General features: G+C 34.7%; 1 protein-coding gene across 5 annotated transcripts in view; it reads right to left on the minus strand.

Moving 5' to 3' along the window:
- The window catches only part of fnbp1b (formin binding protein 1b), a 60,799-nt gene that overhangs the window by 29,264 nt on the left and 18,386 nt on the right, over positions 1-13,149 (minus strand). For all 5 annotated transcript variants that reach the window (XM_016271291.1, XM_016271288.1, XM_016271289.1 and 2 more), the window contains exons 2-5: positions 11,833-11,948; positions 7,039-7,089; positions 6,787-6,934; positions 1,276-1,338 (exon numbers count right to left, since the gene is read on the minus strand). In XM_016271291.1, coding sequence (XP_016126777.1) covers positions 1,276-1,338; positions 6,787-6,934; positions 7,039-7,089; positions 11,833-11,948 — 378 coding nt within the window. The remainder of the gene's footprint in view (positions 1-1,275; positions 1,339-6,786; positions 6,935-7,038; positions 7,090-11,832; positions 11,949-13,149) is intronic.

Below are 13,149 nucleotides of genomic sequence, written 5' to 3' on the forward strand. Positions count from 1 at the left end.
ATGTGTGAACTGCGGTATAATAAACGTTCATCCATTATCAAATTGTTTATTCTTCATCTCGCTCTCGCACTCATTTATTTGAAGGGACAATCAACATTTGTGTCCGCACTGACCATTGACCAATCACGCAAACACACACACAATGAACTCATTCTTACACACGGACACACACAGGCAGTGCTCTCTTGTTCTCTCACACACACACACTGAATCAACAAACAGCCAGAAGACTCTGCTAACAATGACACAATCCATCTCAAACACCACACACTCTGAGACAGTGGGCGTACAGAGGAATGTCGTGATATATCCTGTCTGCTTCAGTGTGTGTGTGAGACGTCCCTCTGATCACACACACACACACACACACACAGTATCTAATGGACTAAGGGGTTATCTTAGCCTTTTGGACATTTACTATGGTAATACCATGGTATACTTTGAAGTAAGTGAATATGGCATTCATCCAGTAGCATGGCATACAGCTACACTCTCAGAAAAAAAGGTACAAAAGCGGTCACTGGGGCAGTCCCTTTTCAAAATGTACACCTTTGTACCTTATTTACCCCTAAAAGGTGCATATTAGTACCTTAAAGGTATTACTACCTCAAATATGAATAATATTACAATATTTTAATTTCAAAATTATTTAATTTGACTATAATATTTCAATTGTATTAAAATAATTCAATTTAAAAATTAATTATTCAAACTTTAATATTTTAATAATTGAATATGCATTAAATGTTGAATTGAATAATAAGTTAATTATTTTTTAAAAACACAAAAATAAACAAAATTATAATATTATAATATTTAAATCATTGTAACATTTTAATAATTTAATTTGTATTAAAATGTTGTACAGAATCATGAAAGTTTAATGAAATGTTAAAAAATTTAAAAAAAATAAATAACACAAAATTAAAATTAATTACTCAATTGAATTTGAATATTTTATTCATTTAATTTGTATTAAAATGTTGCATTGAATAATGTAAGTTTAATAAATGCATAAATTAAATTAATCTTAAAAATACTGTTTTAAGTTCAAATGTAAATATTTTAATATAATTTTAATATTTTCATCATTTAATCTGTATTACAATAATGTGTTGAATAATGCAAAATAAAAGCCTTTTCACTAGTGCTCCCAGAATTTTGGAGACCACTGTATATCAAAGTACCGTAGTATTACCATCTGATAAAATTGTGATTCCAGTGCGCATTTATTATAAAGATTATTGATTGATAATTGATCTTGACTGAACTCACCGATTCCAGCTGTTTCCAACTGGCTTCGACCTGTTGCTGTGCCTTCCGTCCATCATGGAAATGCTGTGAGAGAGAAAGTAAAAAAAAAAAAATGTAATATCCATCATAGTTTTACATACATAAAGGGAAATTTCGTCACATTACTGTCAAGAAGGAACATTAAGGAGCTCTCATTTGCAGTTAACTAAGATAGAAATATTTGAAAAACACAATCAGAATTATCTGTTTGTATGTGAGCCTGAACCTGAGAGGAAGTGTGTGTGTTTGCATGTGTGTGAGCTGCCAGGAAGCCATATTGCCGTGTTCTGTGTGTATCCTGTGTGTGTCGTCACACTCCAGGCCGTCTGTGTGTTTCTCTCGACGGCTCCTCTTGGCCTGAGCACTCCAGGAAAGTGTTCGTTTGGCCAACGCTCAAATATCTCCCACACAAAGAGCTCAGTGTGCCACACAGATAAAGAGCTGCTTCTCATGCAGGTCTGAGATCAGCTGAAGACGCCCGTGTGAGCCAACATTCAGAGCTTTAATGACACGTGACAGCTTATAATCACTTATAGGGCATTACTGTAAATGTGATTTTTGCTTGTCTAAATTATTTTCTGTCTACAGACTGAACCCAGAACATTCCTTATTAATTCCTGCAACATTAATGCTTGTGATAACTTCCAATCCAGTCTCAGCTGCTGTCTAGTCTTGTCTGTAAAGCACACAGACACCTGTAGTGAATGTCAGACGGTCAGATCTGTCTTAATGACACAGATTAGACTCAATATCCTGTTTGCTACACAGAATCAGACAGCATCAAACATCAGCAGACCGTTCATCTCAGTGCAGTCACTCAAGACAAACATCTCACTGTCCTTCCACTTGAATGTATTTGACTGTATTTGAATAGCAGAGTGTATATGGATCCTAAGTGGTTCTCTTTTAACGGTGAAACAGGTTAAATACTTACCAGATAAATGTGCAAGTCATGTGGTGTTTGACTTCCTAAAGAGTGTAAATACTACGGTTCTGAAACACTTTCGAAACACTGATCTGTTTGAAAACATTTATAACATTCCTAATATATATAATTTTAGGAATTTTTTTTAATCAATTTTTTTTCTTTTATATCTAAATAAAAAATATATATTTATATAAATATCTAAATAAATATAAATACTACCCATACATATAATAATTTTATTATTAATAAAAATAAAATAAATATTTTAAATATTTTACATTTTCTCAAATTTAGAAAAATCATATATATATATATATAAACCATAAATAGAATAATTGTATTATTAACAGTATGTTTTATTATATATATAATAAAAAATAAAATGTAATTAACATATTTATGTTTAAAAATGTAAAATGAATAAAAATTTCTATAATTTAATATTTATCTGGTTTTAAAATTTATATTTATTTAGATATAAATATGTATTCTGTATTTATATATATATATAAATTTTTTCATGAATTTAAGAAATATTAAGGTACTCCGAAAATTTTATATATATATATATATATACAGTGGGGGAAAAAAGTATTTAGTCAGCCACCAATTGTGCAAGTTCTCCCACTTAAAAAGACGAGAGAGGCCTGTAATTTTCATCATAGGTATACCTCAACTATGAGAGACAAAATGAGAAAAAAAAATCCAGAAAATCACATTGTAGGATTTTTAAAGAATTAATTGGTAAATTCCTCTGTAAAATAAGTATTTGGTCACCTACAAACAAGCAAGATTTCTGGCTCTCACAGACCTGTAACTTCTTCTTTAAGAGGCTCCTCTGTCCTCCACTGGTTACCTGTATTAATGGCATCTGTTTGAACTCGTTATCAGTATAAAACACACCTGTCCACAACCTCAAACAGTCACACTCCAAACTCCACCATGGCCAATATATATATATTTAATTGAAATATTCCTGAAAAAATCATATATATTAAAACACTTATATTTCTGTATCTCACACAGGTGCCGCCCAACACAAACTCAGAGCCAAAATGTTTTCACAAAGTCTAAGTTAGGATCTATCTATCACGAGTTACGTGGTAAAAACCCGCTGTTTCTCTGTGGTGACTGAACCGGAAATCAGTGAAACGTGTTTAGACCGGACAGAAGGACTGACAGTGAGAAAATGAGTGAATGAATGAAAGAGTGTGAATGTGTTTAGTATTCATCGCTGAGTTTCTGGGCTGAATACGGAATGCAGGCATGCGGCGTGTGAATAAAACCCTATAGAGCACAAAGCATTATGGGTACAAAACCACACAGTCAGCCGATGCTGAAGGAGTCCAGATGTGTCTAGCATAGCGATCAAGACTTTTAAAGCACGAATGAACAAACACATACACAAGATGGTGTATTTATCATTTAATTGTGGTATTTAAAGCATTTTAAACTGCAGTTGAGCTTTACTGACCCTCTCAGTTCTTTCAAAACAGATAAACGTGAAAACTCACACGCACGCACACACATAGGGCAAAAGTGCTCAACAACAGTTTAATTCTTCTGCTTTTTGCGGCCCATTAGAACAAACGAACCAAATTAAATCTAAACTCACAGCTGATCTGGAATCAGTCTTTATAGTTTCAGCCAATCAGAGGAAGTCCACCTGTTCTCAAAGAGGAAGTTGATCTCTAGCTATTTTTAAAAAACAAAGCTTCACTGAGAACCTGTCCGTTAGAACAGCTGAGAAAAGAACAAGAAAATAAATAACAGAGAAAAACGTGACCTGAGGAACAGATGAAAGAGACGAGACTGAACAACACTGATGCTGCTTCAGAGATGATTTCAATCAGTAATGCTTCATACACAGACACACGCTTACAGAAGATAAATGCAGACTCGTTTCCCATGGATCAAAAACAGAAAGCACACGGTCTTGAACAACAGCAACTGCACTGACATCATGACTCATGAGTTCTTTCCACTATAAATAAATACAAATTGAAATAAAAAAATAAATAAAAACATAAAATAAACACAATAATAAAATAAAATAAAATATAAAAAGTTATTAAAGGGGTCATATGACACGATTTCAATTTTTCCTTTCTCTTTGGAGTGTTACAAGCACTTGGTGCATAAAGAAGATCTGTAAAGTTGCAAAGACTAAAGTCTCAAATCCAAAGAGATATTTTTTATAAAAGTTAAGAATTAGCCACGCCTACCTAAAACAGCTCGTTCTAACACGTCTACATCACTATGTGGGAAGATTTGCATAACGCCGCCCAAATGTTCACGCAAAGAAAGAAGGTGTAACTTTTATTCTCGCTGTAGTATTGTTGCTGCCGCCATGTCGTGAAGAGCTGTGTGCTTCGTTGTGAAAGCAAAACTACTTTGTTTGGTCTTCCAAAAGAGGACAATATCCGCTTCGTCATGCCTAGAGCTGATCCGTGCTGGTCGCTGAGGGGATACATCAACTTAGTGCTGTGGATCGCCGGATCGGCTTTCCTTCAGAACGATGAGCTTTGTAAAAATCGACGCGATTCAAAAAGGCGGGGCATAGAGGAGAAACAATAATGTACAGTATGTGGAAAATAATGTGTTTTTTTAACCTTAAACCGCATAAACACATTTCATTACAACAAATACACAAAATAATGTTATTTTTAGCAGCATCATATGACCCCTTTAAATAAATAAAAATGCAACAACATTTAAAAAGAAATTAAAATGAAAAAAATAATTAAATAAAAAATACAGAAAATAAAATAAGATAAAAAAATAAAACAATAAATAAAACAAAAATAAAAAAAATAAAAAAATACAATAAAATACAATAAAAAATTAAATTAAATTAAAAGTATTATTTTCTTGGAATTGAGAACATTGTCTGAAATCACTCAAACTTCTAGATATCAATTTCAGAGAAACTTAAAACAAAAAACAAAACTGTCACTTTACATGTCTGTCAGACGGTCTCTTCCTATGTAGGCGGTTCCTGGCCTGAATACGGCTTTATGCTGTTAGTCAAAAATCTGGCTACACGAAACCAGTCTGCTCTATGTCATAAGTTGATGTGCTTTTGTTTTTCGCTCTTCTCTTGTTTCTTCTTTTTCGCTGCAGAAGCTCAGCTAGTGATTTCTGGATCTGGATGAGTGTGGTGATATGAAGCAGATTTATCACATCCCAGAATAATAACCTGAACTACTGAACGAGGCCTACAGATGGAGCATGTCTCAAACACACACGTTACAGGCCCAGTCAGCGTAAAGCTTCTTCAACAATGGGTTTAATAGAGAATTACAGCAACAGACCATATGCTGTCTGGATTAAACATGGGAAAAAATGGAGCAAGACTTTTTAATTTAATTAATTCTCTATTGCAAAATGCATGAACTACAGAATAAACTACAAGTTCGTACATATCTATAAGTGCACAAATACATCAGAAAATAGCACGTGTGTATCAAATCAACAAAATGAAGCAATTGAACTGAGGTAGACAAAAGAAAGAGATGGATAAACAGATAGTTAAAGAGAGAGAAAGAATAGGTTTATGAAACAGGAGAGAAGCAGCATTCTGGGAAATCGTCCAGACAGACACCATGGAGCCCTGCTCAGTGTGTGTGAGTGTGAGTGTTGAATGCTGGGAAATCTGCGTTCTTCAGGTTGACATCTAAATGCCTTCATCTTATTTGCTAAATGAAAGATGCATGTTGTGTTCTGACACCGCTCTAGTTCAATGCTATCTGGACATATAAATCATACAGTCGATGACCTCGAGAGCTCAAAGACTGTGTGTGTGTGTGTGTGTGTGTGTGTGTGTGTTTATGTGGAAAGATGAAACACACACACACATACAAATGAGTGTAATTCATTTACACACACCAGAAACTTTCAGCCTAAACATGCAACAGCATCTCTATTTATGGAAAAAAGAGAGAGATGTGCTGTAATTCTGACAAATATGATCATTTAGAAGAGAACATGTCCTGAATGATGAACTTATGAATTCATAAAAATAAAGGGCAACACACTGTCATTAATCCAAGTCTTAAATTATATTATCAATATTATAAGAACAAGTTAAATTATACTAATGTAATATCATGTATCATCACGTATATATATATATGTATATACATATTAATAAATAAACATATTTTTATATGTATAAATATTTTTATTGTGTATAGATAGGTAGATATGTGTGTCTGATTTTTATTTATATCATTATTAAGTCAAACTTGTCTAAAAATTGATAAATATATATCATTTTAGCTTTAAAAAATTCATTTTGAAATGAATACTTTATTGTAAATTCACTTGGATATTCACAATGAGCAAGGAAGACACCTAAAATCTGGACAAAAAAGTGGGATATCAAGAAAAATGGATGTACATTGTGTGTTTAGAAGTATTTAAATGTGCCACACCCTTCAGAAAATCATCCCACCAGTGACTGACGTATCCTCTCTGTATATTCAACTTGAACAGAAGACATTCTTTTAAACCAAATTGCACGTTTCACAGTTGTAACGTTATCCGAGTGCTCGTTCACTCACCGCTTTCCTCTCTGTTTTGATTTCCTGCGCGTATCGCGTGAGTTCGGCGATGATCTGTGACGTCATGTTCTCTGCGATGAGCTCATGCTGCCCGGCGTAATCGTTCAGCTCGTTTAGCGTCGAATGAAACGCGCGGCACCATGTGTACCTAAGACAGGACGGGACATCATCAGTGTGAAGACATCAATCTATGGGACTTCACCAAACAAATCTAATATCAATCATGAAAGAAATGAGCAAAATGAAACATACTTATTGTCGTCTTCCTCTTTCTTCTTAGGCTGGTATTTCTTGGACAGATTCCTGTGCAAAGACAAGAAACCAATTACTGCATATGTTTTCAATACTACCATATTTCTCATACTATTTCTACTATATTTATATACTATACTGTTACACTATTATTATTTTTTTTAAATGCATAATAGGCGATATAACCAAAATCTTATTTCACGGTATGATAACTTTTATTTCACGATAACGATATGTACCTCGATATAGCTCTTTTTATTTTATTTTTGTTATTAAAATTAAGAAAAAGAAGCAAATTACAAGCACAACAGAACAAATAAATATATGAAATAAACTTTTAATTTATTCAGCTACAGTAGGCTAGGTTTATTTAACATGTAGTAAGAAATATTACAGAAATTGAATAAAGTGTATAAATAAAACACTGCATAGTCTTCACTGTATCAATCAAACATTATTAATTAACATTAATAATGACAGACAGCTGCAGGTAAATAAGGCTGCTGTCCCTTTAAGACCAACTGCACGGATCCAATATACTTAAACACATCCGGTTTTCACCCAACTGTTTTACATTTATTTAACATAATATTCAAATTATTCTATGAATTTTAACACTTTTTAAGGACCCGCTGGGACTTTTTTTCTATTCACACACATTCCTAAATTCATTTTACAGTTTGTACACTTTTATTTTTAGTTGCAAATGAACCTAAAACACTTGCACTGTCCAGCCCTGTGTGTGCAATCCTGTATCCCACAATGCCTTGTGCTTGACCTGACTTTGCATTTCCACTAAATGAACAAATTAACTGTTTTTTTTTAATGTCTTGACTTGATTCTTGTTCTGACTGACTACGTTATACAAAACTATAATAAAAACATAAAACAATCATTTTTATTTCCAAGAAAAAATGCCAAAATTAAATATGATAAATGTAATACTGCAGAATTAAACATGCAACATACTACTGTTTGAAATGATTACCATGTATGTGGTTTCACATACTATAAAAATTTATTAAACCATTAAACGCTATTCAGTGTATATTTCAGTGCAGTATGCAGAAACAGTATGCTAGTATTCCACTGCAAACGCTGTCATTTTAATAAGAGGTACAATTCTGAAGCATGTTAATAAACCAATAAGAGAGCTCAACTGAGAAACGCAACCAATCACAATACTTAGTTCAAGGAAACAATAAAAAGTTGAAATTCAAATACTCAAATTCAAATACTTCACAGAACTCTTGGACTTTTTTGTCTTTGTCTTCCTACATGTGTTTAAAATGAATGTGAGGCTCAATGTCAGTGTGTGTGTCTGTGTGTGTGTGTGTGTGTGTGTGTGTAAACTGTGACACAAAGGCCCGTCTTTCTTTCTTTGTAGCCTTTCTCGTCACTGTCAGATGTTTCTCTGTGTGTTCTATTAACATCAGCTGTAAATACAGAGCGTCTGCTCATCATCACTGCCTCAGGGCAGGTGTGTGTGTGTGTGTGTGTTCAGATTGCACCTTTCCAAAGGGTAAAAAACACATTTTAAAAAACACACACTCACGCACACTTCAGAACAGCACACTAACATATTAATATTAATATTGCACAGTGTTCCCAGTACACATATAACACACACATGTGATGTACCACACAATTGTCACAGTACCTTGACTTGACCTTTCTTTTCCAGTGTGATAAATAACACGGAAGTAATATTAACCATAATTCTTAAAAAAATTAATTAATCTATGAACTAATCAATGAATTTGTGAATAAATCAATCTATTAATTAAAATAAAATTAACATCTATCTATCTATCTATCTATCTAATCACATCTGGATATGTTTTCTCCTGCACAGCATTATATGACTGTTTCTGTTACTGCAACACTGCAATTTTCCTCCCTGAAGATAAATAAAATTTACTCTGTTCCTGTCTTACACACACACACACACACACACACACACACATACAATATTGACTATAATCTTGTCTAATTCGCTCTTCATGCATGCAAGTCCCTATCTGGATCACAGTATCTGAGATCTTATCTGTGTATGTATACATATGCATGCGTGTTTATCAAAAATTGTAAGTGTGCTGTGCATGTGCTAGTGTATGTATATAGATGCAACTGAAGCTGTATCCCTTACAAGAAGTGCCATGGTATTAGCATAAATATATGCCATGGAAAAAACAAGGAAATGCAATGTTTTGTTTAACACAACTATAATTGAAATGTCATTACAGCAGCATTTAACATGGTAAATATGGTATTTAAAGGTGCATATATTAAAGAATCATGGTACTGCCAGTACTTTTTTGTAAAGGATGAAAACATGTTCATTTGTTCATATCATCTGACCAGAGAATGCCGTTTTATCACAGTGAATCTGAGGTTATAAATGCAGTTCATCACATCCAGTAACATGCTGGTATGAGTTTGTGTGTGTGTGTGTGTGTGTGTTTTAGACGGCTGAACCCCCCGCTGCGACTGGGAATTAAAGGGGTTTCCCACTGCTATCTGGAGGGGGTTGATATACAGTCAGCGTGTGTGTATGTGTTTGTGTGTGTGTGTGTGTGTGTGTGTGTGTGAGTTGTTAATCCTATCACTGGAATGGGGGGCGGGGTCGTGGCGCATGATTGGCCGGTGCAAATGTAGGTCACCAACGAGGAACACCATGCTGGCACCTTGTTACCACGGAAACCTGCATTTTCTTCCCAAACTTACACACACAGAAAACACAAATGTTGCCCTTTCTTCCTGTATCCTTGAGCTGTCAGCAGCAACATCACACATGTAATTACTGTGTGTGTGTGTGTATGTGTGTGTGTGTTTACACTATAAAGTACAAGCAGCTGCACCTGTTACACAGATATGACAGATGCAATTCCGGGGTTAAAGTGGGGATTTGGGTGGAAGAATATGGGGGTAGAATTGTTGCTTAATTCCAAATAAATAGATTATGATCCACAAATAAATAGAATGAGATCCACAAATAAATCTTAAAGTTTCACAAACATGAATTAAATTCACAAATAAATAAAATGAGATTTGCAAATAAAAAAACATATTCACAAATATATATTTATGTCACAACCACAACTGTGCCTGGCATTTATTTGTGAATCGCGTCCTGTGCATTTGTAGATAGCTGCTCGCATTTGTGAATCGCATCCTGTGCATTTGCGAATTGTGAAACATTTCTTGCGTCAAGATGTGCTGACAATCCACAAATACGTGGACTCCACCCACCGTCTACAACCCTGAGATCTGATGGTGATCCTGTGGCATAGGTGAGATAAGACATGACCGCTGACCTATCAAGCCACAAACCGGTGTTGAAAAACAGCTTAAAAAGGTCTCCAAGCTTGATCACACTTATCTTTTGACTGGTTTTAAAGAGGTTTTCACCAGCTTGGCAAAACTGAGAGTCCAGATTAAACCAGCAAAATTTAAGGGGGCCTGAATACTTTCCGTACCCACTGTATATATATGTATTCACTAGAAAGCTAAATAAATACATACACACTGAAAACTGAATGGTGTAGCATTTATTTTGGAACCATTTTCACATAATTGCAATAAAATGTCAAGAAACACACTGAAATTTTGAAGTAGAAAAAGACTGAAATAGTATTTTCTATTGTTGATCATTGTTTTTTTTAAGTTTGTAGAAAAGTCATTTTAAAAGTAATTTTTACAGTCTTTAAGCATAAATATATGTTGTCAAATTTGTGTTTTTTTAGATGTACGCCATGCATTTTTTTGTATATGTTTTGGTTACAGCTGCATGATAGAAATATCACTTTCACAGACATATTGACCTCTTATGATCGCTTATGTTCGCAACAGTCATGCTAGCATAATACTCTTCCTAATTCTGCAGTTTAATCAGTATAATAAGCATATTTAAAGGGTTAGTTCACCCAAAAATGAAAATTCTGTCATTAATTACCCTCATGTTGTTTCAAACCCGTAAGACCTTCGTTCATCTTCGGAACACAAATTAAGATATTTTTGATGGAATCTGAAAGCTGTCTGACCCTGCATAGACAGCAATGCAACTGAAATGTTCCCAAATCCATAAACGTAGCAAGGAGATCTGTAAAATAATCCATGTGACATCAGGGGTTCAACCGCAATTATACGAAGCTACGAGAATACTTTTTGTGCGCAAAAGTTTTTGTGTCAGCTGCGTCACACGGATACGCTGTTTCCGTTCAGATCAAATCACAACAACGTAGGAAACAGATCCGTGTGACGCAGCTGACACAGAACAGCATACGCTGTTTACATCCAGTGGATATTCTCCAAAATGGCACCAGGGTGACGCGGAGGAGACGAATTGTTGAATAAAGTCGTTATTTTTTTTCTTTTGCGCACAAAAACTATACTTGTAACTTCGTATAATTGCGGATGTCACATGGATTATTTTACAGATCTCCTTGCTACGTTTCTGGACTTGGGAACATTTCAGTTGCGTTGCTGTCAATGCAGGGTCAGACAGCTCTCAGATTCCATCAAAAATATCTTAATTTGTGTTCCGAAGATGAACGAAGGTCTTACGGGTTTAAAACGACATGAGGGTGAGTAATTAATGACAGAATTTTCATTTTTGAGTGAACTATCCCTTTAAGGATGTAATGTTTTTTATTAGTTATTCTGCAACTGAAAATGACCCATTCCATGATAAAAGCCTGTATACATCATTTAGAAGTCTTCATGTATAACATTTATGCAAACCAAAATATTTAGTGCACATGTATTAATCACAGAGGTTGATGCAACACTCACCTGATCTGTCTTGCATAGTTAAGCTCGATCTCAGACCTTTCCTTCACAAATTTGGTGTATTTTTCCACAAAGTCGATTCCCCACTGTGTGTGCTTTTCCAGGTTATCAAACTGATCCTGAGAGAGAAAGAGAGAGAGAGAGAGATATGTTAAAGCTGGCACAATAACAGTGCAGACTGATGTTTCGACATCCTAAATTAGCTGTTGAAATAAAAATATTTACCACACCAAGGAAAGGTTCTACGTGTCATTCTACTAGGTCAGCAGGAAGTGGACAGGAAAAGCACACCCTGATACTGACATGAAAGCAAGTACTGTCAAAAATAGTGACCTTTTTAAAGGGGTCATATGATGCAATTTAAATTTTTCCAAATCCGCCGGCTGCTCCGTTCTCAAGGCTGCCGGCCTCCACTCACTCAAGGTGTGTGACGCTTTTTCGTTGTGAAAGCGAAACTACTTTGTTTGGTCTTCCAAAAGAGGACACGACTAGAAATCAGTGGTTAAGTTGTATTTACAACACTGTTCCAGAACAGTTTAACCCAAATATTCAGATGTGTGCAGTGCATTTTATGGAGGACTGTTTCCTGATCCTGGTAGAGTAGCCTACAATGCCGGCTGTTCTGACTCACATCCTGTAAGTACGTTTTTTTTATATTTAAAGAATTTGCCTGACAGGGCATCATCACAATATGGTGAGGGGCTTAACTTTTCCGTCACACGCTTAGGTATTCGGCCAATCACAACGCACTGGATAGTTGGCCAATCAGAGCACACCTCGCTTCTCAGAACGATGAGCTTTGTAAAAATCAACGCGTTTCAGAAAGGCGGGGCATAGAGGAGAAACAATAATGTACAGTATGTGGAAAATAATGTGTTTTTTGAACCTTAAACCGCATAAACACATTTCATTACACCAAATACACAAAATAATGTTCTTTTTAGCAGCATCATATGACCCCTTTAACGAATGCATGAATTTTTGTATTTTCACTTAATGTGCTAGAATGATGTTACTAAAGTAATAAGTGCAAACTATACAGTATGAGGTTGAAAAAAAACTGTTTACATGTATCAGTTTTATATCCAATTTTTAATTTGCCAGGTTTTGAAGTCAAAATCTAAACAGATCGGCTCACAAATCATTGTACAAATCATTAAATACATAATTCACAAATTAAAGCTTTGATCTCTACTGCATCAAGTTCAAGATGTTTCTGAAGGTTTCCTATCAGAAAAACACAAGGAACCAGATCTATAAAGTGAACAGTCCAAGTTTTATTAAAAACTTAAATCTGGAAGTGAATACAGGTGATTTTAT

Source organism: Sinocyclocheilus grahami, unplaced genomic scaffold (assembly GCF_001515645.1).
Source record: "Sinocyclocheilus grahami isolate Dianchi unplaced genomic scaffold, SAMN03320097.WGS_v1.1 scaffold61.1, whole genome shotgun sequence".
In the NCBI taxonomy this organism is placed as follows: Eukaryota; Metazoa; Chordata; class Actinopteri; order Cypriniformes; family Cyprinidae; genus Sinocyclocheilus; species Sinocyclocheilus grahami.